The sequence below is a fragment of the Lissotriton helveticus genome, chromosome 12, assembly GCF_964261635.1.
Source record: "Lissotriton helveticus chromosome 12, aLisHel1.1, whole genome shotgun sequence".
Lineage (NCBI taxonomy): Eukaryota > Metazoa > Chordata > Amphibia > Caudata > Salamandridae > Lissotriton > Lissotriton helveticus.
Genome location: NC_136073.1, coordinates 559,645,768 through 559,672,923, shown reverse-complemented (window position 1 = coordinate 559,672,923; position 27,156 = coordinate 559,645,768). Strand labels below are relative to the sequence as shown.

Here is a 27,156-nt window from a genome sequence, read left to right as displayed (position 1 = left end):
GGCCCAAAATGCAACATAGACATATCACATGTTTCCATTGAAAACTGACCCTTTTATTGCAATGTGCCTAGCTGTGGATTTTGGACCCTATCTCAGCCAACATCTAGGGAAACCTAGAACACTTGTACAGAACTAGACACCCAGGGGAATCCAGGATGAAGTGACTTGTGTGACTCTCAAGGTTCTGTTACCCTGAATCCCTTGCAAACCTCAAATTATGTCCCTCACATTTCTGTGATGGGAAGTTCTGGAGTCTGTGGAGAGCCACAAACTTCCACCCACCCAGAATTCCCCCAAGTCCCCCGATAAAATTGGTACTTCACTTGTGTGGGTAGGCCTAGTGCCCACGATAGAAAATGGCCTAAAACGTACTGTGGAGACCTCAAAATTATCGATAAAAAAGACTTGGTTTTACAAGGGAGTCACCTGTGTTTTTAGTCCAGGGCTCAACGGGCATCTGAGGAAACCTACCAAACCCAGACATTTCTGGAAACTAGACCCCCAGGGGAGTCTAGGGAAGCATGGCTTGCGTGGATTACCCCAAAGTTTTTTTGAAGAAGAGGTGGGACATCTCAGCAAGAAGGTAGACGGCCATCAAAAGGAGATCAGAACCTTAAGACAAGAGGGAAAAAACATGAGCGAGAAACTCGAATCTTTGGAAAATCAAGCCAGAAAAAACAACCTAAGGATTTTAAATATCCCGGAGAGCCAGGAAGGAACAGATATTAAAAAATTTGTGATCTCTCTCCTTGCAGAACATTTCCCATGGGCTAGCCTAGAGATTCTAGAAGAAGACATACAAAGGGTCCACCGAGACCCATTTGGAAGAGCAAAGGAAAGGAAAACGCCTAGAAAAATCCTCATCAACTTTAAAACATACACGTTGAAGGAGAAAATACTCGGTGAAGCATTAAAAAAGGGAGTTTTCGGGGAGGAGCCAAGATGGCGGACGGGACGGACGTGTGAGCGCCCGGCTCCCCAAGCCGCCTGACTTCACATTGATATCCTGTAATCTATCCTTGCCTACGCCGTGCTAAGATGATGACACGAACGCGCTGATGACATTCGCGTTCATTTGAGATCTCCGCCGGCCGTTTTGGATGAAAACTCGTGGACCTCGCCGATCACCGGGGCTGCCCATGAACCCAGTGCCGATTGCCGCCGCTGGACACTGCTGCTTGTGACCGGTGGGACGGACTGTGGAGGTACCGGTGTTTGGGACTGCGTGCCGACTGCGGTGAATGGACGGAGTTTATCCTGTTCTTTGTGGTGCGACTCCCGTTGGTTCAGGGGTGTGTGCCTGGGAGACTGGAGCCCTTCGTACTGTGCTTTCCGCTTCTACGCTGCTCCTCACTTAGGCGGACTCCATCTTGCGGCGTCCTTTCAGTTGTGGACTGCCCGTACCCATGGGAGGCGAGGGGGCTCTCGCAGTGCACAGCCCCCAGTGCTGATAGCCTCGTGCCCTTCTGTATTTGAATGATGGTTCTTTGACAACGCAGCCGCCCCCCCTCCCTCCGGTGTGGACTCGCGGACGAGATGGTAATGGCGCCTGCCTTCCAGCATGGACAGAGGGCTGCTCCCTTATCCCCAGTTATTGCGGACCTGCCTGCACTTGAGCCGGAGTCTGAATCGAATGCGTCACTGTGCAGAGCGGATCGGCTGGTGCTACAGAGTGACCTGACCTATGGTGATATCCTGGCTGCCCTTGCAGACTTATGGGCAACATGGCGGCGCACTGCTCAAGAGCTGGGGGGGCGGATCGAGGAGGCTACGTTTTCCATACAGCGCCTGGGATTGCCTGTCTCCCTGCTGCCTACGGACATTACTACAATGGATACAATGTTGCGGCATGTGCGTACTGCTACAAAGTCTCCCCTTGCTCCGGGACCTGTGACTCTGCCAGAACAACGGTTATCAGAGCTCCGCTTATCGCCCCCCCAGTCGTTTGCCCCCTTCGAGGGTTTTGCCTCCGGAGCCTCCTTTCTACTTGGTTGGAGTGAGTGTCATCCTGCATGGCAGGGGGGGTTCGTCATTTTGGCCACTGACTTTGTTGGTGACTGGGGACATTCGTTTTCCTCTCTTCTATTTTTTCCGTGTCGAGAGTGGCCATCTTGCTCCTTTGTTCTGCCTGCACTGTATCCGTGGCGATGGTCATACTTGGAGAGGTTTCATCGTTCTGGCCAGGGTTGACGGTGCTCCTCGCCTTGGCTTTGCTTGACCGGCTGGCGGAGACCCGGACTGTACTGTGTTTTACTATGCTGAATGTGTTGCATGTGCAGCTTTTCCCCATTTTAGATTGCGATTACTAAATTCTGTGTGTGTTGTGCCCCCTGACTTTACTGCTTACAAACTCGTGTACTCCTGGTGTCTCTGTGGAACTTTCTGCCACATTCAACGGATTTCCTGGTGACTCTTTGCGGCCATTTTGCGCTCCCATGTTGCTCTTTGCCATCGACTACCCGGCTGGCGAGAACGAGAATGGGACTGTTTTGTACATGCCTTGAGCGCGCACTGCGTGATGACTTTCTCCGCCTGTATTAGTGTGGCTATTTACTACTGTATTGGGTGTTCAGGGAGGGAGGTTTTGTGGATTGCGATCTTCCTACCCCGGCCCTACTACTATGTCTCATGCCCTAGGCGGCTAACAGCCTCGCCCTCAGCATTCCTGGAACCGTTGCTATAATACCTGGTTATCCTGGCCGACTGCGCCTATTCTGTGATGTTATCGATAAATTGTACTTTGCACCGCACTGATGTTTTGAATGCGTAGCTCCTTTTGCTCGATGGCGCTGTTTGGGAACGGTGGCGTCCATTTTGTCTAGGACCATCTCCTTTATGTTGAGTGCGGCCATTTGGTCTCTTTGTTTTCAGTGGGGGCGGGCCCTCTGGGGGTGTCATGTTCTGGGATACGGTTGCGGACGGGCCAGGGCTAGGGGGCCTTTTTTTCTATGGCCATGTGCTTGATTGGCGGGTGGGATTCGGGCTGGGGTGCTTCTTCATTATGTGTCGCTGTTCTCTATACTGACTTTCCCCACTCTCTCGTGTGCTTAGGGCTGTCCTGTTGTGTTCGGGGTGGACGATTTACTTGTGGCCGGGGTGACCGGGAGCATATAGATTTGGCCCTGGGGGACCCAGTTTGCACGACATTGTATTATGTTTTTAGCGTTGAATGTGCTGATTTTCCCCATTTCAGTTTGTAATTGCTATGTCAGGTTCTTTACTCTTGTTGATGGGGGGGCATACTTTGTGCTGGCCGGGGATCTGAGTGTGACTGATTCTGCCATTCTTTTGGACTTATCTCTTCCGCATCTACTGCTCTGCACGGTGTGACGGTTTTGTATGGCTGGGAGTCCGGGAGATCTGATATTGGGTGGGCTCCTCCCCACCTTCTCTTTTTCTGGGAGTTGTGGATTGGTTTATTCTTTTCTCACTCCCTATATTTCAAGTGTGAAGGGTTTCTTTCCTTTTTCTTTACTTTTCTTTTTCTTCCTTTTTTCTTGGTCTATATTTCGGGTTCTTTAACGGGCGACAGACACTTTGCCGGGGGGGGGGGTAGGCCGTAGCCTCCGCATTGGTGTAGGGTGGGGGGAGGGTTTTAATTTTCATTTAGTTTCTATGGGCCTTATTTTTCTATGTTTCTGCGCTTTCTTGCTCTGTTTCTGTACTGGGTCCGCGGTAGGGGTTGATGGGGTGGGGATGGCGCTGTAGGCGGGGCGTAAATGCTGGCTCATTATCTTGTTGTTTTATTTTGCACCGCCATACTGTCTGTGGTCTTATTTTCCGTTGTTGTTCTCAATGATGATGCCACCTGCCTATGTTGTGATTCTAATGTGTGGACTCAGTTCCCCTTATCTCTTATTCTTTACTGATTTTTGTTCAGATTGGGAACGAACTTAAAATTAACCTTTAATGCTCCTTTTCCTCGGTGACCTGATTCTATTCAGTGTAACGATTCTTACTTGTTGCTATGTCATCCGTTGCCGCTGAGGAACTGTATTGCTTGCGATTGTGCTTCACAGTGTCGTGGCCGGCCTGACGGTTGTGGGCCCGTATTTGTTCCTTTTCATGCACAATAAAGGTTTTCAAAAAAAAAATAAAAAAAAAAAAGGGAGTTTTCAGCAAAGATAATTGGTCTTTCAGGATAAGATCAGATATGTCTAAAGCATCTCAAGATCGGCAATGGGAGTTGGGGCAATTCATGGCAGAATTAAAATCCCTGGGGGCAGTGGTCCAAATGAAGTTCCCCCCATCGCTTAGAATAATGTGGAGGAATAAAATGCGAAACATCCGCGATCCGGAGGAGGTCAAAGAGTTTCTCGAGATGGCCAGAAACACCATAAGAACTGAAAATCTAACCAACCACTAGAAATATAAAAGGACCATTTCAGGGTTAAAATAGAAGGCCCAAAAACAGGCGCAAACAGAGAATAGAAGAGTCAAGGAGCCTGAAAAGGGGCAAGAAAGTAGCCCTGAAAAAAGAAGAAAAAGGAGGCTTCCCCAGGGAGGGTAATCAAGTTGCACATGAAACAAAATCAAAAAATATAAACAGAATACGGGTGGGGAGCAAATTAGGGGAAAAAACAAACAAAAAAAAAAAAATCCTCAAACTATCATGGAAAATGGGCATCCAAGGTTTCAGCTAGCAAAAAATACTGTGAATACCAGCATACACTATACAATTTGGATAATTGATGGGATCAATAACCAGAAAGTTTAATATACTCTCATGGAATGTAAACGGGCTCAGGGTGAAAAATAGAAGAAATAGAATTTTGGAGTATTTAAAGTCATCAGATAATGAGATTATTATACTACAGGAAACTCATCTTTTGAGAGAAGAATGGAGTCAGATAATGAAAAATCTTGGCTGGGTGGACATATATGTATGCACAAATCAGGAATGCAATGTGAAAGGGATAGTAATTATCTTCAAGAAAACACTCAAAATCAAGCTAGTATCGTCCGAAGCGGACAGTAAAGGCAGATGGGCTATAGCCAATATAAGAATTGGAAACGATTTTTACACAATAGCAGGGTACTATGGCCCAAACACAGATGACTCAGGTCCATTACAAAAGTTATATACCCATTTATTGTCGGTGACTTCACCAATAATTTTGGGAGGTGACTTCAATATAATTATAGATCCTAAAGTAGATAGATCACCCCCGGGAAGACAAAAAAATCTCCCTAATATGAGAGAGTGGCTTGGGATTTACAAAAGAGATTTAAACTTACTAGACATATGGAAGTTAAAAGGGGAGAAAAAACAACCGTTTACCCTACATAATAAGAAACTGGGTCATAGATCGAGAATCGATTACTTCTTAATAGATAGAAGCTTAATAGAAGATGTAATAAAGTTAGAACACCTTCCTGCTCACTTATCAGATCATTTTGCGGTCCAGCTTATGATTCAAAGGACGGAGGTTAAAACACAAAACAGAATGACAATTGAACGAGCTATATTACTTGAAGAACAATATATAGATGAGCTCAGGATTGAAACTGAACTTTTTTTTGAAAATAATAAGGTAGGCACATCAAAACAAACCATATGGGATACATACAAGGCAGTGATAAGAGGAAAATTACTTAGTCAAGGTGCATACAGATCAAAGACAATAAATCAAAAGATCAGGGGATTAGAAAACTCCATAAAGATGCAGGATGCACAAATTCTGGTCGAACATAGGGCAGACATAAAAGAGGAACTGGAGAAGGAAAGAAAAAGACAAAAAGAATGTCTCGTAGACATTTTAGAAAATAGAATAAGAACAAAGTGGGAAGCGAGCAAATTAGCAAACCACGAATATGGGGAAGGCTGCGGAAAACTTCTGGCATGGAAACTAAAATCAGATTTAGCCAGGAACAAGGTAGTTAGCATATTACAAGACAGTCAGTTAGCCCCTTCCTTTGAAGACACGGTAATTAGACAGGAATTCATAAACTTCTTTGCCAAGTTATACTCGGAAGATGTAAACCCATCGAAAGAACAAATAGAAGGCTACTTAAATACTCTACCCACCCTTTCACTAACAACTGAGGAGAACAAAATTTTAAATGAAGAATTCTCTAAGGAGGAAGTAGAAGAAACAATAAAGGATCTGAAAAAAGGAAAGGCTGCGGGACCAGACGCTCTCCCAAATGAATTATATATGGCACTTAGAGAAACGCTATCACCTCAAATAACAGATTTATTTAATCAGGTGTACAAACATCAAGAAAAAATCCCAGACTCGTGGAATGATGCCATCATAACTATAATCCTAAAACCCGGGAAAAAGCCAACACTATGTGAATCATACCGGCCAATATCCCTACTTAACTGTGACTACAAGATCTGCACAAAAATCATAGCAAAAAGGCTAGGGAAATGGATGACCAAACTGATTCATAATGACCAGAAAGGCTTTATCAGAGGAAGACAACTGCAAGACCTGACTCATGAGTTAATTGGGGCAATCGACATTGCTATCTCTGAAAAAAATCCTCTCACAATACTTACCTTTGATGCCGCAAAGGCTTTTGACCGGGTGAACTGGGCTTTTTTGACTGAAGTAATGAGAAGAAATAACTTGGGAGACTCCTTTTTGCATATAATAAAAGAAATCTATAGATCCCCGAGATCGAGAATTCTAGTGAATGGGTGTTTAACCAATAACATACAAATTGAAAGAGGCACCAGGCAAGGTTGCCCATTATCGCCCCTACTTTTTAACCTATACATCGAGCCGTTGGCAAATCTGTTAAGGGGAAATGAAAAAATACTCCCATTTAAACACCAGGAATGGTCTAAAAAAGTGGCATTATACGCCGACGATCTAATGATTTTTACCAATGATTATCAGTCCTCTATACCCGAAATCAAAATCACTTTGGAGAATTTTGGGAAAGTTTCAGGTTACCTGGTTAATCACTCCAAAACGGAAATCATGGCTTGGAACTCAATTCTTCCCAGCCCAGATACTAAGAAGGAAATTAAATATCTAGGAATTACAATAGTTCACGATCTGGAAAAAATACCACAAATAAACCTAAAAAGAGTGGCAGAGGAAACAAGAAAACTTTTAAAGACCTGGACCAGCCTCCCATTAAGTTTTATAGGGAGATCAAATATTGTAAAAATGTCTATTTTACCCAAATATACCTACCTTTTCAACACAATCCCCTTAGAATTTAAAAAGAATACTTTGAAAAAATTACAAGGAGAAATTGCAAGCTTTATCTGGGCATCTAAGGGAACCAGAATATCGTGGAAGAAAATCAGAAGAAGAAAAGAACAAGGAGGTATAGCTAGCCCGGATCTGTGGGAATACTATAGAGCCTTTTCATTTAAAAATATAAGACCATTGTTGAGAGCTTATCAATATTACCCTGAATATCTTCAAGCAATGACCATGAAATCCGACCACTTCCTGTATAAATTTGGCCACCCAAAATTTTTCAAAAAGGTTAAATTGAAGATTCTGAAGGACGCGGCCAGAACATGGGCTCAGGTCAGAGGGTCTCTAAACATCTCATACTATAGCCCTCTGGCTCCCATATGGGACTCCCCAGGCACCCCAGACTGTCTGAAAGATTGCCTGGCAAATCCGCTAAAATTATCAAACATCGAGCACTGGGGCCAGTTACTAACTGGAACATCACTAATTTCATGGGAGGACCTTCAAATCAAGACCAACTTTACTATCTCCAAATTCAAATACTACCAGCTTTCCAGTTGGGCAAATACCCTTACAAAGCAGGAAAATGATACCGAAGAACTGGAGAAAGAAATGCAGAAAGTTATCCCCATAGAAAAAGAGATAGCCAGATGGTATTGGGCTTTAATAACATCAAATGAGGAAGATGCCCTGATTGCAGAACCAATTTGGGGGAAGAACCTCCAAATTCTAAATCTTGAAGAGGTGTGGCTGAAATCAATTGAGAAATGTTGGGCTACATTAAAATCAGCGGCCCTAAAAAGGAATCACATCTTCACGATTCATAGAGCCTACTGGACTCCTAAAAAACTGTCCAAATTCAAGGGAGCCCAAATCAGGAAATGCCCGAAATGTGGTGAGGAGAAGGCAGACGATATTCACATCTTTAAAGAGTGCCCATCCCTTGAAGAGTTCTGGTACGATGTGGGTAAGAATTTAACTACAGTCCTCCAACAGCAAATAATTGTAAGTACCTCTCTTGTACTTTTTGGGATTGATAGTAATATGGGAGCGGGCAAGCTAACAAAAGAGCAAGAAGATCTAGTTTTTGTGCTGATCCTTCTCGCAAGAAGGGAGATTTGTATTAAATGGGTTGGTCCAGTATCTCCAACGGTCGGGGAATGGATGAATTCGGTCATAAAAATAAACAAACTAGATAGAAGGGAAAAGCATACGACAAGAAATAACTTTTGGGGAATTTGGGAAAATCACTTTAACACTAATTAATGGTCGAGATGGATTGATGAAATGATGATCCTATGATTAAGCGATGGTAACATCTGTTGATGGGTATAATACTCATCGAGTAGTCAATGGTGGCTAGCTCTCCCCGACTTACGAAAAAACAGACAAGTTACATATGTGTTGGTTCCAAAGGGGAGTCCTCTGCAATACCATCGGTAGGGAAACTCCCCTAGCATACTCGCGTTTTGGGGCAGTGCTGGTACACCAATTGAGAGGCTTGAACCCCTAGGATTCCCAAACAAAACATAAAAATCGCAATATGAGGATTTAAAAAAAAAAAAAAAAAAAAAAAAAACGTTTTTTTCCCCAGAATTCCTTGCAAACCTCAAATTTAGCTTTAATAAAATCGCTTTACTCACATTTTTGTGTGGGAAAATTGTGGGATCACCAGTCTGACGCAAATTTCCTATCACCCAGTGTTCCCTCAGGTTTCCCGATAAAAATGCTCTCACTTGTGTGGGTGGGCCAAGTACCCGCGACAGGGAAGGGCCCAAAATGTATTGTGGAGACATCAAAATGATCTATCATAAAACAACCTACTTTTTCAAGGGGGGCTCCTGCGTTTTTGATTTTTCAATGGCCATCTAGGAAAACCTACCAAATCCAGACATTTCTGAAAACTAGACACCATGGGGAGTCCAGGGAGGTGTGGCTTGCATGGATCCCCCTATGTTTTCCTACCCTGAATTCTCTACAAACCTCAAATTTATCTAAACAAAATAATCAAATTGCATTTCTGCCTGGGATCACTGCGCCGGCACAGATTTCCTACCGCCCAGCATTTCCCTTGGTCTCCCGATATAAATTATACTTCACTTGTGTGGTGTCCAATGCACAGTCAGCCTAAAAACGTATTTAAAATATAGTGCTTAGAGCTCGCTGAGCTATCATCTTTTTGGCCCTTCCCAGTCTCAGGCCCTTGGCCCACGCACAAAATTGAGGTATCAGTTTACTCGGGAGACCGAGGGGAAAGCTGAGGATTGCATGGCATTGTGAGTAAGAAAACCTTTTGGGATCCACAAGAGGCACACAGCCCTGTACTCCCCATGGTTTTTAGTTTACGAAAATATCTAGAGTTGGTAGATTTTCCCTAGAGACAATGTACACCTTGGCAGTGAAAGACAGAAAAAGACGAATATTACTGTCCATCCATCCATCCTTTCCTAAAGTACACACTGTGTGTGATACAATCTAAAACATGTGGGCACACACAGCCCAGGCTTAGGACAATCAGGGCACTGCATGCAACTCTCCTTCCGCATGCCTCTTCGCATACAGACTCTACATCCCTTACAGGAATTGATTTCTTTTTGCAGCATGGGAGAAATGTAGTCTGGAAAGTGGCAATCTTTCAGTCTAGTATTGTCTACAAATGGGGGAATGTTTCAATGGGAAAAGGCAAATTCACCACTCGTGTGGAGTGGAAGGTCCAGCTGCAGTATTCGCCCAAGGAGACAGTATAAACAACAAGGTACTGCGCTGTTCCTAACGGAAGTGAGTGTATGGGTCACACAGGTGTTTGGATGTAGTAGGGTCTCGTGGAGTCCTACAGTTGGGCATCCATTTAGTTGGATATAACGTCCTCACACACCCTTGCAGGTGTCATGCTTCATCATTGGCAATGCTCCTCGTTGGGTCAGCGGTGCAATACCCAACGGGCGACACCTCAAAGAGGGGCTCTTTGGCGGAGATCTTCAATCCAACAGCCGTTTGGGTGAAGTGCGGGTGTGGGGCCAGGATGGTGTAGACGTACTAGTGAATTAAAATGAGGCTAGGAGTACCAGGATCAAGTTTATTCTGGGGGTCCCCTGCTTCAATTAAAAGAAAATACTAGCCTGTACTCTATGGAATATTATATTCCCTTATTCGAGAGTCGACTAGTGTGTGCAGGAATTAGTCGACATGTTTCTCGCAAACGTACAATGACTAGTGATTCATCAGGACCTATGTCAGAAGTTAATCTTTGTGGGGAAACTTTCTACACTAAATGTTCTCCTAAGTTAGGTATGCATGACTAACTGTAAAGTGAAAACAAAGTGGTACCTGTATTGCGCTGTATCTGCCTATGTTGGGAGACAAAGGAAGCAAATCACAACAGGTTTCAAAAACAAAAACAATCATAAGTGACCTCGTACACTCAGTGTAACATGCTAGTGAAGGTGCAGCTAGCATGTGAGTTAAAAACATTAAGAAGTATGATCCTCAGTGAGCACGGTGGTGAGCATGCCCTTGTGGAAATATACAGTTTAAAATGCATGAACAGCAGCATTCTCATAGGATTTTAGGGAAAACCTCACTCACCTAATTGGTCAGGAATAAGCACAACAACAGTACCCGGCTGGTAGTACATCAGGTATCGACCTCTGTAGTTTAAGGCTGGATATAACAAGAAAGTGACAGTAGAAATGTTGAACTATGGGCCTTCTGTCCCTCCTTATGATCATGCAGCCCTGCTGGGAATGTAGGCTGGGCAAAGATGGCGAGACGATTTGGGCCAACATCACTAACCCGATTGTATATTGGCCAACATAGAGTGCATGCACGGGAATCCCGACTCATGTGGGTCAGTAAATTGTAATGACCTCGCTGTGTATCAAGCAGCCGGGGAGCCACTTCTGAGCCCGGTTGTGAGTTGGTCAACAGGGAGTGCACGCCCGGGAAATGATTCAAAATGACTGACTCATGTGGGGCAGCAAATGTAGTACCCCCGCTATGAACCAGGCTGCCGGGGAACCACTGCATCCCCAGGAACTTCAATCTCGCATGGACTGAGTGTTGGTAACGTCCCCTAACCAGTGGCCACGGGAGGTAGCGTGGCCTAATGTCTAATTAGCGCTCGATTAAGTGGGATCTCTCAAGTTAAGCTGCCGGTTGGTGTAGCTCAAGCCTGTCAGCGGGACTTAAAATGAGCTGGCCTCTGGCACTAGATAGCGCGTGGTGTGTTGGAGCTGGCTAGCGTGCCCTGTGATGGTATGGGTATTTAGACCATGGGCTAAGCTGCTACGCATTACGTGTTTCAAAAATTAGAGTCCCCTTCTAAACAATACCCAGATTCTGGTTTCGTGAATCTGGCCGTTTGTGAACTAACAGGGAACCTAAAATGAGCTGGCCTCTGGCAATAATTACCGCGTGGTGTGTCGGAGCTGGCTAGCATGCCCTGGGATATTACGGGTATTTTGACCTAAGGCTGTGCTTCTGCCATTGCGTGTTGCAAAAATCTGAGTGACCTTCTAAACAATTCCCTGACTCTGATTATGGGAACTGGGCAGTCGATAACTACCAGGGAACCACCCTGGCCATTTTACTAAGTGTAGGAAGGACCGGGTGGGGCTGGCAGTGGTAACGGTCCAGGCTTACTTCATCCATCCCCCTCTCTCTCTCCTCTCAAAGCTATGTGGCAGGCAGGGAAACAGCTAGGGTTACGCCCGTAGTCTCAAGAGCGCCTGTCCCATGACGTGCACTTACTTGTGTAATCCTGTGTCCTCTCGTTACGACCTACCCCTCTTCCACCGGTCCGGGTGGTGATCCGCTGCCCGGCGGCCATCTATTTTATTAAGTCTAAGGAGTCAGCTGACTAGGTGGGAGGTATCGTAGTGTCAATGGACAGACCGCGCATCACGTGGTGTGCGCGGGGAAGAAGGCGGCCATGTCATAGTGGTTAAAGGGAGAACGTTCCCTTATGATGACAATAGGTGCATCAATGCCACGTAAGGATGTATAAGTCTGTATTATGGGATGTTAGTTCACTAGTACGTCTACATCATCCTGGCCCCACACCCGCACTTCACCCAAACGGCTGTTGGATTGAAGATCTCCGCCAAAGAGCCCCTCTTTGAGGTGTTGCCCGTTGGGTATTGCACCGCCGACCGAACGAGGAGCATTGCCAATGATCAAGCATGACACCTGCAAGGGTGTGTGAGGACATTATATCCAACTAAAAGGATGCCCAACTGTAGGACTCCACCGAGACCCTACTACATCCAAACACCTGTGTGACCCATACACTCACTTCCATTAGGAACAGCGCAGTACCTTGTTGTTTATACAATCTTTCAGTCTAGCCACATCCTCCACCACTCCAACTCTAGAAACTCTTGCCTGTTCCACTGCAACAAGTCTGCCTATCACAGACTCCTTAGACTGAACAGTCATCTTTGACTCTGGAGAGCAATCCTTGAACACAACAAAAGCATTAATGGTTGCTAAGTGGAAGAGATGGATAGCAGACTTTTCCTTCCCAATGTAAGCCTTACAAACAGCAGTGTGAGGTTCCAATTTCTGATATTCTCTAGCTACACCATCCATGTGCTTATTGTAGTCTAAAAGGTACCCAGGTTTGCACTCTTCAGCAACCTGAGCCCAAACAGTCACAGGTGAAGAACTTTCATCATGGATGGTAGTCTGCATGTAGACATCCTGCCTGTCTGCAAATTTCACGACTAGCAGTTTATCACTACACAAGACACTGCACTGTCCCCTCAAGTTTTTTTTTGTTTTTTTTTACAATCAAGCTCCTTTGCATAATGTTTACGGTTAGAGCGGATTGTGCCACAAGCAAGTATCAACTTTGACAATTCCTTAAACAATTGCACACCAGTGTAGAGATTATCTAGGTGTTAAAAGGTCTTCTACCAAGTTCCTACACAATATTTTTTAACTAACTTCGAAAGAGGACGGACAACCAGGGGGCTCAATAGTGAATCCCTACCAGTGGACACCCAGAAATATAGACATATCCTGAACTACTCTCAGACAACATATACATCTTAATTCCATAACGTGCCCTCTTGCTAGGAATCTTCTGCCTAAAAACCAAACGCCCTTGAACAGGACCAATGACTCATCAACCGCTATTTCTTTCCCTGGAGCACAGATCTCTGACAATCAATCTACAAAGTGATTGTGAACGTGTGGGACTGGCGGGCCGGAATAACAAGCGCGGAGGCCGTATATAGTGGGCAATGTTTGTTTATTCTTGCCACTGGACAGACAGAGTACGTAAGGGTTTTGAAAAATAGAAAACAAGAAACAGTTCCACTCGATGATGGTCGTGGTCTGGTCCGGGTCACGTGACGTGTTGTTCCGTCCGGGGTCGGGTCTGGGTTGGACCTCGGAGGTTCCGGGAGAAAGAAACAAAAGAAAAGGAGCCGTTAGTCCCACCGGACTTGTTAGGTTTGAACCGCTCACCAACACCCGGGAACCAGTTAGAGGGAAGAAGTGACCGTGAGGAGGGAGAAGGAAGGGTCGGGTCAGGAATCGATATAGGACGGAGGTAGAGAAGTAGAACGTGAACGGTGAGAGGGGACGTGAAAGGGGAAAAGACTCCAGTTACAGTGCTGTACAGGGCTATGTCGTGCTATACAAATAATTACAGTGCACTAGGCAAAAACGTGACTCTCGGGTGACTTTATACAAAGGGGTAATTATCTACACTGCACCTAATGTGCTACAGGGGCGGTTCTGGGTTACTCACGCGCTCCGCCGCAACTCTCCTGGTTGAGTTGCGGCCGCTCCCCAGCCACCTCCTGCGGACTCCACCAGTCCTCGCTCCATTCGTCTTCTTCCTCTGTCGCCTTCTCCGTCACCACTCCGGTCTGGGTCTCCTGCCACGAGCTTGATCCGACGACTGTGTAGTTCCTGCTTCCGGCTTTTCCAGTGTCCGGATCCTGATTGGGGGAGGTACTTCCGGGGTCGGGCTGATGTGTTTCCGGGATAAGGTTTCTCCTGATTGGCTCTTGGAACAGAGGACAGAGGGGTGGGTTTCTGGTTGGCAAGGCTGTTGCTAGGGACGCATCGGGATCGCTTTCCCTGCCGCGTGAATGTCTGAGGAGACGCGGCCCACGGGCGGTACGGGATGATGCCGCTTCACAGTGATCAAGGACAGGCCGAATTTTAAAAAGATGGTTACTATCAGGGTGCTCTTGTGGCAACGCTAAAGCATTATCAACAAAATGCAGCATCCGAAGCAAAAGCAAATACTGTTCACGTCTCGTAATTGCAGGAAACAGGGCCATTGCCATTAGGGACTGGTAGACCAATCGGAAGACAGGGACAGCTTCCTTATCAAGCCCATCCAAAAAGTAAAGCCCCAAAACTTCATCTCATCCAGATTTGTGGGAGTCCACCGGGTAGCTCTAGAGCAGAGATTAAGTCTAGCACTGATGTCCCTCAAATACTGTTCAGCTTACATATTTGTCTGCTCAACAATCTCATCCAAAAATAGATTGTCCATAAACAACTGAAAAAAATGTATAGGCAAAAAGTTTCAACACCCTGCAACACCTCTAAAGGCAGGTAACACCGGCTGCACCATGTTTTGGTCATCCCAGAGTCCAGCACTTCCAATGGGAAGCCTTTCAGCCCCAGGCTGCAATCCATATGCCTCTTGCTGCACTATCAGCACATTAGTGTTCTCCTCTAAAACAGGCACTTCATCACACTGAAAGTAGCTTTATCATCAGGTGATTCCTCTCAGGTAGAAGATTCACTGCCAGAATCTTGCACTTCCTCCTCTACCTCAGATGCAGGGTCAGTCTCGTAATCCTGGTCAGAGGAAGATTCAAAAAGCAAGGGAACTGACAATGGGGGTTGGGGGTGAGGGGTCGGGTGTTCTGTGTCTTTTTGGATTTCTGGCTTTGTACATCGTTCTGGTGGCTTGTGCAGGCTCCACAGTGGAACCTGCTCCTCCAATGAGTAATGCATTGGGGATATCTCTCGGAAACTGTCTATTTTTCTAAGAGGTGGCCTGGGATCTTTAGGGGTTGCCGAAGGGTGTCAACATGATTTGCGGCAGGCCGTTCCTCTTGCATGACTTAATACTGGAATGGGTAACTGGGTGAATTGAAGGTCAGAGGCCTCTTGTCTCAAATGGAGGGTTAACAACCTTTACAACGCAACTTTTACAATGCACTACCATTACAACAAAACTTTTACAACGCAACATCCATTACAACGCATGCATTTACAACGCAGTCATTACAACGCATGACACTACAACGCACACCACTACAACGCATGTCATTACAACGCAGTCATTACAACGCATAGCATTACAACGCATAGCATTACAACATATAGTACCCCTACACTATCCAACACTTACCCTACTGTTGCACCCCCTGGAGTTGGAATAGTAATTTTTACCCCTACACTATCCAATACTTACCCTACTGTTGCACCCCCTGGAGTTAGAATAGTAATTATTACCCTTACACTATCCAATACTTACCTTACATGCAAAGTAATGTCATGCGTTGAAATGGTAGGCGTTGTAAAGGTAGTATGCGATGTAATGGAATGCGTTGTAAAGGTAGTTTTAAAAAATTCGTTGTAAATGCATGCGTTGTAATGGAATGCTTTGTAATGGATGTTGCGTTGTAAAGGTAGGCGTTGTAAAAGTATGCATTGTAACGTCATACATTCCAAATGGAGCAGAGGCACCACATCAATGTCCTTGAGTTAGTGGGCCTTCTGGTTGACTGTCAAGGCCTTCCTGCTGCCCATCAAAAACAATATATATACTCCAAACAATGGTTCGCCTGGAATTCATTCATTGAAACTTTCTAGATGAGCAATCAAATATATTCAATTAAGATAGGAAAACCCCTAATACACTCTAGCCTTCTTGGTGCTTTAAAGTAAACCAGAAAAGTAAATTAACTACACATATAGTGTAGTAATTTGTTGACCACATACAAATTCTACAAATGTAACATACAAGGTTCAATAAGCAGACAAATCAACAAATGTGCGCTGTGTCCCAAGGTGCCAGAACAGATAGAAGGAAACAGGTGAAAATGTTATATTCAGGCTATAACTTTCAATAAATATGTTTATAAATGCGCACATATGTGGATCAATAAAAATGGCAAAAACTTGTAAGCCAGCAATACTTAGTGTGCTTTGGTGTCAACGGCATTTCAAACCCTTTAGCAATGTCGAGTTTTCTTCAGGACATTGAGCTAACAGGGACACCTGCTCAAAGGGTAGTCATGAGGTCTTGATTGGGTGAAGGAACCTGGATGTGTAGGAGTTCCAGAGATACACAAATTGTGATAGATAAAATGTACTCACTAGGCTGTACTTGCTAACGAATGGTGTCACAGTGAGCAATTGATTTGTTCTTCGACCCTGTTGGTCAGTTAATAGGGGACACGTGTTCTTAGTATTGAATATATCCTGCGCGAAAATGGTGCAGAATCCAGGCTGCCACTGACTAAATTAGTCCAAAGGCGAAGTGGGTCACAGCGCACATTTGTTGATTTGTGTGCTTGTTGAAATGTGTGACATTTGTACAGTTTCGATGTGATCTACAAATTACTACTCTATACGTGTAGGTACTATACTAATTAAAAGCACCCATAAGCCTAGAGTGTATTATTGGTTTTACTACATTAAGTATGTGCTTAGAAATACACTGCAATGCAGGCAGTGCGGAGTTGCAGCAGGACATAGACGCAGACTTAACGGCCCTACAATGGCAATATTGTGCGTTATCCCCGAATTATAGGCTACGCTTTAACCATGTTAAATACTTGCACAGGCTATATCGTTCATACCTTTAATTGCATACAAAGAAAGAAGCACCTTAGAGACAGTCAATGAACAAGGTGTGGCATGGCCGATGCCGGCTTCCTAGATGTGGCATGGCTGTGCCGCCATCTCCCCCCACCCCCTTAATCAAGGACTACAGGGATAGTGTCTGTAAGGTAATTGAAGACATAACTGACACACTACCCGTCACCTCTTATGTGGTTTTGAAATGAAATGTTTTATAAAGCGCGTGTATGCTGAGGCGACTTAGCGCTAGCCGTCATTGATCTATACAAGTGGGGAATAATAAACGATTATGGTTTCGGCGCAAAATGCCATGTTTTTAACGATTTCCTGAATGATTGTCTGTTGGTTTGATTTCAAAGGCTGATGGGCCGCGTGTTCCATAGTTTGGGGGCCAAATGGAAAAAGCTTCTGCCACCCCATTTTACAGTCCTTACCCTGGGAACCACGAGTAGAGAGGCTTATGATGACCTGAGGTTTTGATGTGGCGTCTAATATGCTTACTAAGATAGGCGGGCCCAGCCTTGTTCAACGTCTTATGCACAATGCACATTGATTTAAATTGGATCCTTGCCTGGACTGGGGGCCAGTGCAGGTCTTGAATGCTTTGGGTTTTAGGACTGAATTTAGGAATCTTAAGCAGCAGTTGTGCAGCTGTGTTTTGTAGTGTTTGCAGCTTGCGTATGGTTCTCTTGTTTGCCCCTTAGTAGAGAGTGTTACAATAATCGATTTCTGATAGCACCAGAGCAACAATAACTGTTTTCCTAAGATCCATAGGAATGAAAGGTAAACTTTTTCATAGAATCTTCAGCATAAAGAAGCACGATGAGGTGATGATGTTGACCTGGTGAGATAGTGATAGGTGGTCATCTATCATAACGCCAAGGTTTTTTACCTTTTTTACTGGCAGCGGGCAGGGCCCAGCTGCTTCCGGCCGCCATGAGGAGTTCCAAAAGGAGATATCCTACCAAACAAAACCACTTCATTTTTGTCAGTATTGAGCTTTAAGCAGTTATCTCACATCCACCTAATAATGTGAACCATACAACTGTTAAATTTAGTTGCCACAACCTCCTAAAGATAGAGACACCACTATTTGAGTGTCGTCAGCATAACAAATGGCTGTGAAGTGGAGAAAGCCTAAGAGTTTGACCAGTGGGGTGACATAGACATTAAACAATGTTGGAGATAGTGAGGATCCCTGGGGCACCCCACACGGCAGGGCGTGGGGATGAGATTTGTGTTCTCCCATCACTATAGTTTGTTCTCTGTCAGTTAGATAGGATCTGAGAATATTGGAGGCTTTGCCTGTAATCCCTATTAGGACAGGCAATGAATAAGTATTTTGTGATTAACCGTGTTGAACGCGGCTGAGAGGTCAAGCAGAATCAATATAGCTTTCCCTCCCTGTCCAGTTGAACACGTATCTCCTCAGTGGCAGTGACCGGGGCAAACTCTGTGCTACGTAAGGTCCAGAATCCGTGTTGCACAGGGTCTAGTTTGCCATTAGACTCCAGGAAGGAGAGCAATTCTTCGTTAAGAGCTTTTTAAAGAATTTTAGATGGAAACGGTAGATCGGAGATGGGCCAGTAATTGCTAACCTCCATAGGATCGTGAGACAGTTTCTATAAAATAGCCCCGACCAGGGATTTTTTCCAGATAGCAGGGAAATGTCCAGCGTCCAAGATGTTGTTAAGAAGGGGCGTTACGTAGCCGATATACCACCCAGGGTGCGTAGGCTTGTTATGATGCGACTTTTGAAGAAACACTGACTAGTGTGACACTGGGGTAAGACCCGCTTTACCCTCGATAGCTGGCTGGCTTGCTGGCGCGGTGCACTGCCAGGAGCAGCTGACAAGGTATTGGCTGTTTTTGCCGGAGGCTTGCAGGCCCTGTGATATATTGTCCCCTCTTATCCATTACCTGGTAGCGCACCCCGCATGAAGGCACAGTGATGATACAGCCAGATGTAGCGGGGGGGAGGGAGAGCAATGGCTCTGAATGCTAAATCCTAGGGCGGGGCTCCGGAGAAATGCTTGGGGCCAAGGACTGAGTATCCCTCCATGCCAGCAAAGAAGAGGGAGATCCTTGCAATATTACCAATATTACTTTGGGGGGGGGGGGGCAACATAGACAACTTGGCCATGTGATATATTGCCCCATCTCATCCTTTACCTGCCAACACTCTCCGCTTGACGGCACAGTGATGAGACAAAGCCGGATAGAGCAGGAGGCGATCAATAGCTCCAGACGCTAAATCTCTGGTGGGTGGGGAGGTCCAGGGAAATGCGTGGGGCCAAGGACGGTTTCCCTCCCTGCCAGTGAAGAGGAGGGAGACCCTTGCAATATTACTGGAGGGGGTCATCAATGACCACCAGGCCCACAAAAAGCGCAATTACTCAAAGGCTGTGCACTTGCAGCACTTCATCCTGCATGTAAACAATGTGTGGTATCTGTTTGTGTTGTATTGTTGTATCACGTCATTTCCTTAAAATCAAATAAAAAAATGTAAAAACTATCTCATAAGCCGTGGAACCTTGACCCGCCGGTTATACACAGAGCTCTGCAATAAACATTCTATGTGTCATCTCACTCACATCTTGCCCTACAACATAGAGGTTGATTTATTTGTTTGCTATTTTTGTATATAACGTGGGGGTCACGGCAGTGAAGTAGCAGCCGTACATGGAATTGAGGACGGGCCCACTTGTGGAGTCCATACAGGACTTGATTGTGTGCTTTCCGTACTACACTTCCCAGAAGTCTCACTGGAGCCTCCCATCGACGGGCGAGTTATATAATTGGAGAAGTGTAGCGGGTGCGCACACCGCTTCCGTTAAAGCCCCTGAAGAAGATGGGGCTTCGAAACGCGTCGGGCAGATCCATTACGGAGCGGCGTCTACAAGCGGATCCCCGTCCTCACCTACACATAAATAAAGCTGCTGCTCGCGTGCTACTCACATGGTGGACAACCTTGGAGCGTGAAAAAAAAAATATATATATATATATATACATATATATATATTTATTTATTTATTTTTAACATCACTCTCCTCTGCCATAAAAAAAATACTTTTATTAAGATGCACTTTTGTCTGCAGTTTCCCCTTTCCTCAGTCAGTCAGTCAGAATAACTTTATTCAGTCTTTTAGGACCATAGAAGTATACAATATAACAACATACAATTCATTGGGATGAGAGAATAAAAAGGTAAAGTGACATCCAGCCCCATAATTCAATACTGTTGCAAAATCCAAATTCAATCGGCCCAGTAGGGTGCATGTGCAAGGGAAAGTCATTTCAAATGTTATTGAATCAGTTTGTTTCTCAAGTGTTTTTTGTTACATTATGCATGCACATGCATTCCTTTAATTTTTTCCACACTCCATCGAGTCCTCAGTCTTCCTCAATAAGACATTTTCTTGCTGTTGTAAAGGACTGTTTCTTGCCGAATTTGTATTTCATTTGTTATCAAAAGAAAACATTCTATAAAAAAAGACCACATTCAGACGATAAGTATTTTAAGAAACGACTCTCACATGATCAACTTTAACCATGCCTTACATTAATTTGTTGCGTCCTTTGGATAAATCCCTGCAGCATAATTTTACCTCAGAACAATGCAGGCCTGTCAGATCATAATTCTTATTAGATAGCAGATAGGAAAGACCACCAGGAAGCCTCTGACTGCAAGTGCATTCCAGATCCGAGAGCCTCGCCCACAAAACGTGCCAGGAGAGACAGGTCTTCTGTAGCTTCAAAGTGTACTTTTTAAAATGTCATCACTGGGCAACACCAAGGATACTGGGAATTCTAAATATGTTCCTATAGCAATTGAGGCCAGGATCCTCGGGGTAGGGTGTCCAGACCTTTTCACTTATTTTACCAGTGCCCTGGTGAGACCAGTTTTTTCAGGACAAAGTATCCAGTCTGATGCTTGAAATTGCAATGGATCCAGCCTTAATAAGGCCTATATAGGTGCTTCTGTACCTTAGATACCCATTGGTGGTAAGCCAGTAGCCAAGGAAATGTATAGGCTAACAGGGTCATTAGGCCAATAACTGTTTACGATCTGGCTCTACATAATTTGTAGATGGCCCTCCACCATCAGCAGGCCTCAATTATGATAGTGATCAGTAGATCAAGTTCCGTTTTGGTTAATTTCTTTTACTACACCATCTCTCGTGCACTTGAGGCTAACTGGGACTGAAGTGTGCAATTCTGTGCCACAATGAATATTTTGAGTTGTATCTCAAAGTACAGTGGCTCCTGGCCTCTTAGCTTGGATAGCCAAAGCTCTTACAGTTTAGTTAGATCTTAAACTCATCCCAACACAAATGTTATAGCTCTGCTAATGGATGACCAGTAGGTGGGAAAGAGAGAGCATGGATCTTTAGCAAGTCAGAGAAAAAGGTCCAGGATAAGCTTGGTCTTGCAAATCTTCCAAAGGTCTATTTAAAGTGAGATAATAGCTTTTCAGTCTAAACACAATGCTCCTTAGTGTTAGTGTCCATCAGTTTACATTGGCAGCGCCTCTTGCATTTAAACGTAATGTGGTGTAATTCATAAAACATAACCGCAGTTCAAAAAGGCCTCTTGCCATTTAACATTCAGTGATGGAAACCAGAAAAATGGACAACTGTAAGGGAAAATCAGTAATAGAAACCTTTTTTGGGCGAGGGAGTAGGGGTGTGTAGATGAGCAGTGTTGAACTGGGTTTTGCCTGTTCTGCCGAACCAAAGATTGTGCTTAATGTGGTGTAAAGTTGTAAAGGTTATCATGCCAGGCATAAGATACCTGAGTCTGTCCGCCACCATAGAGTAGGAGGGACCGTCCGCAGGGGCTGCGGAGGTCCCTCCGTGCAGATTAGGATGTGACCGCCAGGGTGGCGGTCACATCCTCAATCTTTAACATTGCGGCGGGTGCAGCTTCAAGCTGCACCCGCCGCAATGTTAAAAAAATCATGCACGGCATTTGCGTGCACAAAGCAGCAGGCACCGCGCGGTGCCCGCCGCTTTGTCCACGCAAATGCAGGGGGGTACCATAGGTACCCCCCATGTGCACCCCCCGTCACCAAGTGGGCCCGCAACGGGCCCCCGAAGGCAATCTCCGTATGCTTTTCAACGGCGGAAAAGCCGCCGTGGAAAAGCATATATTTTCCGCTATCCTAATATGCCTGGCGGTGTCTGACAGACACCGCCAGCCATGTTAGGGCTTTTCCGCCGCGGTCGGAAGGCGACTGCGGCGGAAAAGCAGCGGACGGATTTTGAGACCCACCGCCATCCTAATTTGGGGGTGGGTCTTTTAGGCATCCGCGGCGGATTTCCCGCATCCTCCGGTCCGGCGGTGGCTTCTGCCGGCCCGGAGGATGCGGGAAATCCGCCATCCTAATCAGCCCCTAAATTTGGAAGCTGAGGAAGAAAGAATCTGTGCCATAGGCGTTGCTCTACACACTGAGAACATTATGAATTTGTGGCTTTCAAATTTCCAGAACTGTACTGTTTCATCGTGCACAGTTGGTTAATCTGTAGAGCAACGGTTCCAGTCCAAATGCCTGCCCTTTAAGCTTGAATCGCCTCTAAATTTGCTACATTTAATTCATTTTTGAGTACCCTTTGAATCTTTGGACATCAGACACCATTTTCTTATTTTTCTGGGTTTTACTTTATTTACCTACTAGCAGCCCGCCCCGACCTTGTCCGGGAGAAATCAAGCTTCCCCGACCCCCGCCCGCGCCAACATAGCAGCCCGTCCGGAAATGAGTGTTTAGGGCCCCCGCCCGCCCCCCTACCATGAGTGTTCAGGGCCCCCGCCCGCCCCGTCCCCCGCCTGCCCCGTCCCCCGCCTGCCCCGACCCCTGCCTGCCCCGACATTGTCCGTGGGTCCCCCGGAGCCTTACCTCAGCCGCCGCTCCTCCCCCGCGCTCCTCAGTTCACCGCTCCTCATAGCTCCTCCCCGCCTGTCCGCCGCTCCTCACCGCCTGTCTGCCGCTCCTTCCCGCTTGTCCGCCGCTCCTCCCCGCGCCATGTCCGCCGCTCCTCCTCGCGCTCCTGGACGCCGCTCCTCCCCGCGCTCCTGACGTCAGCACGCAGGTCGCGGCCGGCGCTTCTTCCACAGGACTACTTTTTTTTCGCTAAATTTTTTAAACAACGTATATTTTTTACCTTTATATAGCCTATGTCCATCTGCACACCCTGACGATTACAACGATGTATCGGGTGTGTGGATTGGCGCTGTGGTTCCCGAGTTTACCCGCCTCAAAGGTTCAAAGTTCTTCCTTTATAATAGTAGTATAGATATGGGGGATACAATCCTAATCTGCTTTCTCCGCCAATTGTAATAGCTGTCTTTTATGTGGTGGTAAAAAGTGATGCAAAGACCAGCTCATCATTTTGTGTGGTTTGTCAAAAGAAGATTCTGTTGTATTTGTTAAGAGATATTTCAGAGGAGACTGAAAGAGGGGAGAACCCATCACCGGCAGTCTAAACTGAGCCTACTTGGCAAGTGTCTAGAACCTTTTTTTATTTTAGATCCCTGCCCACCTCAGCTGTCAGAAGACGTGATTTCCCTACCTTGAAACATGTAGGTCCACAACTTTATTCCTTGGAAAGTTCCTAAGTGAAGCAATGCCATCACAGTCATTCTTGCGTTGCATTGAATGTGAAGGTGTTGAATAGTTTGGGCTTCGCCAGCATTCCGCTTAATGTTGTCACATTGTGCCTTAAGGATCCACCTTGGCTTCAAGGAACTGTCAACAATGGGTTCTCCATAAAGGCACTATGGTGCTTTGAAGTACAGCCATTCCAGAGTGTCTGTGTCATATCAACAGCACCTGAAAGCTTCAAACCCACCGGAAGATAGAGAAGATCTAGAGGCTAAATATCATTGAAAAGAGGCAGAATGTCCTTCCAGTAGAAGAGTCTCAAAGACCAATACTACCAATGGTTGTACCACCACATGGGCCACCAATTCTGGTCTCAGCTAATAAAAGTACATTATCTTGTAGAAAGGCCTACAGACAAGTTAGTATCAGACTGAACCTTTGTACATTAATACAGGAAATACATATAATAATTTTAGATGTTACAGCTGAAAGCACCAGCAATGTAAATCATCTTTTGAAAAGTCCCAGGGACAGGTTGGTATCATGCTCAACATTTGTACAAGCATCTCTCACGAGGAAATATTTATAATCTTTTGAGACGTTACAGTTAAAATTGGCAGTGAGATCTATGGTTCTGTTGGTTTCAGGAATCCCTCAAACATGGACATCTTTGAGCATGGAAAACTTCCCCGCCATGGTTTCAGTCAGGGCCATAAAAAGAAGTTGGAAAAAGAAAAATGTCAGGCTTTGAACCAGATCCCATCTTTGTGATGGCGAACCAACATCCAGGTTCTATGATGCTTTGGCAGGGTGGCAGAGATACATAATTCTCTATCAACATCTGCAGCCCCTTTAGAAAGACAAGCTGAGTATAGATGCCACAGGGAAGAAAGAATGCCAATGTTTGTGTACTGCAATTTTTTGGGCAAGTAGTTTGTTGGCCTTCCTGGATGGCAAGATAACATTTGTGGGATTTGTTAGAACTATTTTTAGACCTTCTCTCGAGAGATCAGAAATGTTTATATGAAAATTCTACATATTTTATAACAATATCTGGCCATGCAGTTCTTCAAACTTTATAGTTCCAGGTTGTTTGTTTTAGTGATTCTTCAATATTTCTAGTGCATAAAGGGCCAGTCTTAAAGGCGAAAGTGTTGTCCCATTTATTATCATCTGAACCGGCAGCAGGTTGGGAAGGCTTGCTTAAGAATATCCTTAAAAGGGTGACATGAGTTTTTGAGCACAATTGGGGAACGAACATTGGTGAGCTCTTACAAGCATATAAGAGCTTAAGTGAAGTTAGCCCTGCATTCCTTTTTGTTTTACCATTGCTCTATAGTATACCTTCATGGGATATTGCATGACATAGGGTTGAATAACCAGTGCAATTGAAATGACTTATTAACGCCAGAATTTAAGACAATTAAGAAGCACATAACTAACCAAGGCAAGATGCAGCGAATTAAAAAAGAGTTTTTGAATAGTTGAAAAGAGATCAGAATGGTTTATGCAATCTGATGGAAGTCAACCAGCTACGATTATTATAAGATTTGGTGGAAACTGTCCATCACTCATTTTGAGAACCAAATTGTTTTTTTTTAATTTTTATTAAGTTTCCCGTTTCATTATGCTTTGTATATTATTTCACATCTATCACAAACAGATGAATGTCAATGCAGGACATAGAGATGGCTCTGTGAATTACTTTTCATGTGAACATTTCAATCCTACATATGTGTACTTTGAAGAGGCTGTGCAGAGGGTAGACCAATGGCAAGTTCTAAGTTTGTCTTAAAGCTATTTTATGGCTACAAGGAAGCATGTGAATCTCAATAAATACTAATGCGTGTTTTAGTTCATTTAAATGTTTAAACATTATATATATCTACATTTGCATTGTAGCTTTCTTATATTTTTTATTTTGTCCCAATGTAGGTTTCCTCACTCGTGGAACCCAGTTGGTTTTCTACTGTGTTTTAACTGAAATGGACCACACGGAATAGAAATAACAATTTGGATCTTGCTAAGAATGTTGGATTTCTTACAAAACACGGCAGATAAAACTAGCTCAGTCTATGGGACCAGAAGGCAAATATAGCTATGTTCCCTCCGCCAGGGATCATAGATCTGTCCATGTCTGTGAAGGGACCCTCTTATAGGCAGAGAGGTGTTTGTGAAGCTTCTGATTGCACTGTATTTAGTCTGTGAACACCATTGTAGAAGACAACCAACATGGCAATTATTGCACTGTCCGAACTCTTCTTCCAAAACGTAAGCCTTAATGTTAAAAAGGATTCATTTAAAATGTCTGTCTGTGGGATGGTGTGCCAACCTAGAAATATGTTAGTTATTTTTTAGAAAAAAATGAGATGGAAAAGAAGTGCCTCCAAAGCTGGGGCTCAGCTGCATTGATTTTCAGTTTTTTTATTTTTTATTTGAAATGCATGTACCGTAGATTTCCTGTAAACATGAGTACTGTTATTTTGGGTTCCCTTTACCTTTGTACAAGGTCTTATAACTATGAATGAGTGAGTGAATTTTCCACCGCACCCTGTTCCTTCTCCCGTCCCAGAGGTGCCCCCCCACCATAAACAAAGGGTGGTGGGGTCGCGCGGGAGGCATTGTGTGTGCTGAGGAGGGGGGGGGGGGACAAAAATTAATAAAAAAAGTACCTTTTGCTGCCAGCTGCCTCCAGCGTTGCTTCGTGTGTGCTGCCTCTTCGTTTCCTGGGACTCAGACTCCCATGCAGTCGAATTGCTCTGACCAGGCAGTAAAGACATCCTGCTCAGACCAGAGAGTCTGTGGGGTTTCTTTAGCCTGGGTGCTCAAAGCAGCTGGGCTGGAGAAAACGTAAGTGTGCATGTATGTTTGGGTCGGCCTGATTCGGCCGGCCAAAATATATATGCGTATTTAGGGAGGGGAGTGCCCATAGCACTCCTCCTCCCCCTCCCATGACTCAGCCCCGCCCAACACTGCTGGCTAATTGCAGGCAAATGTAAAATAAAACGATGCAAGAGCATACTTTTATTTTACATTTGCTGGCTGTGCGCCAGGCAGTGGAACGATGCTCCTCCACCATTGCGAAGGATCCACCACTGCCCTGTACATGCACATCACCTGCATTCCTCGGCTGATCTGTTTTTCGGAAACTTTGCCTCAGTAATATTTTGACCATAGAAGCTCCCAAAACTATTTTGGTTATGTTTTTTCTACTTCTACCCTATTGTGTAGCAGCTTTTTTTTTTTGCTCAACCCCACCTTATGCCTCAAAGATTTACTGTTAATAGTCCTGACAGTCTGGTTCTAGTGGTTGATCACATAAAGCCTGCGTATGCAACTTACGCATTGAAACAGGACTAGCCTTTTCTGATTATAGATCCCTGGCAGCTCGCCGAGTATTGGTTCTGTTTAATGAGACTCATTTGAAGGTGTTGATAAGCTATTTCTTTGAGTTACGTTGAAACGAGAGATTAGCTTGCAAGGGAGCACGATCAGCAGCGTCTAGCAGTACCAATGAGGATGCTTGGTACCTTCTGGATGTTTGAC

At 44.9% G+C, this 27,156-nt stretch overlaps 1 protein-coding gene across 2 annotated transcripts in view; it reads left to right on the top strand.

The window, feature by feature from the left end:
- The window catches only part of SLC7A6 (solute carrier family 7 member 6), a 457,165-nt gene extending 430,872 nt beyond the window's left edge, over positions 1-26,293 (top strand). The window contains exon 10 of one of the 2 annotated variants that reach the window (XM_078670746.1): positions 25,546-26,293. In XM_078670746.1, coding sequence (XP_078526872.1) covers positions 25,546-25,613 — 68 coding nt within the window. In that variant the 3' untranslated portion in view covers positions 25,614-26,293. The remainder of the gene's footprint in view (positions 1-25,545) is intronic. The other variant, XM_078670747.1, reaches the window with a different exon arrangement.
- Positions 26,294-27,156: the final 863 nt, after the last annotated feature.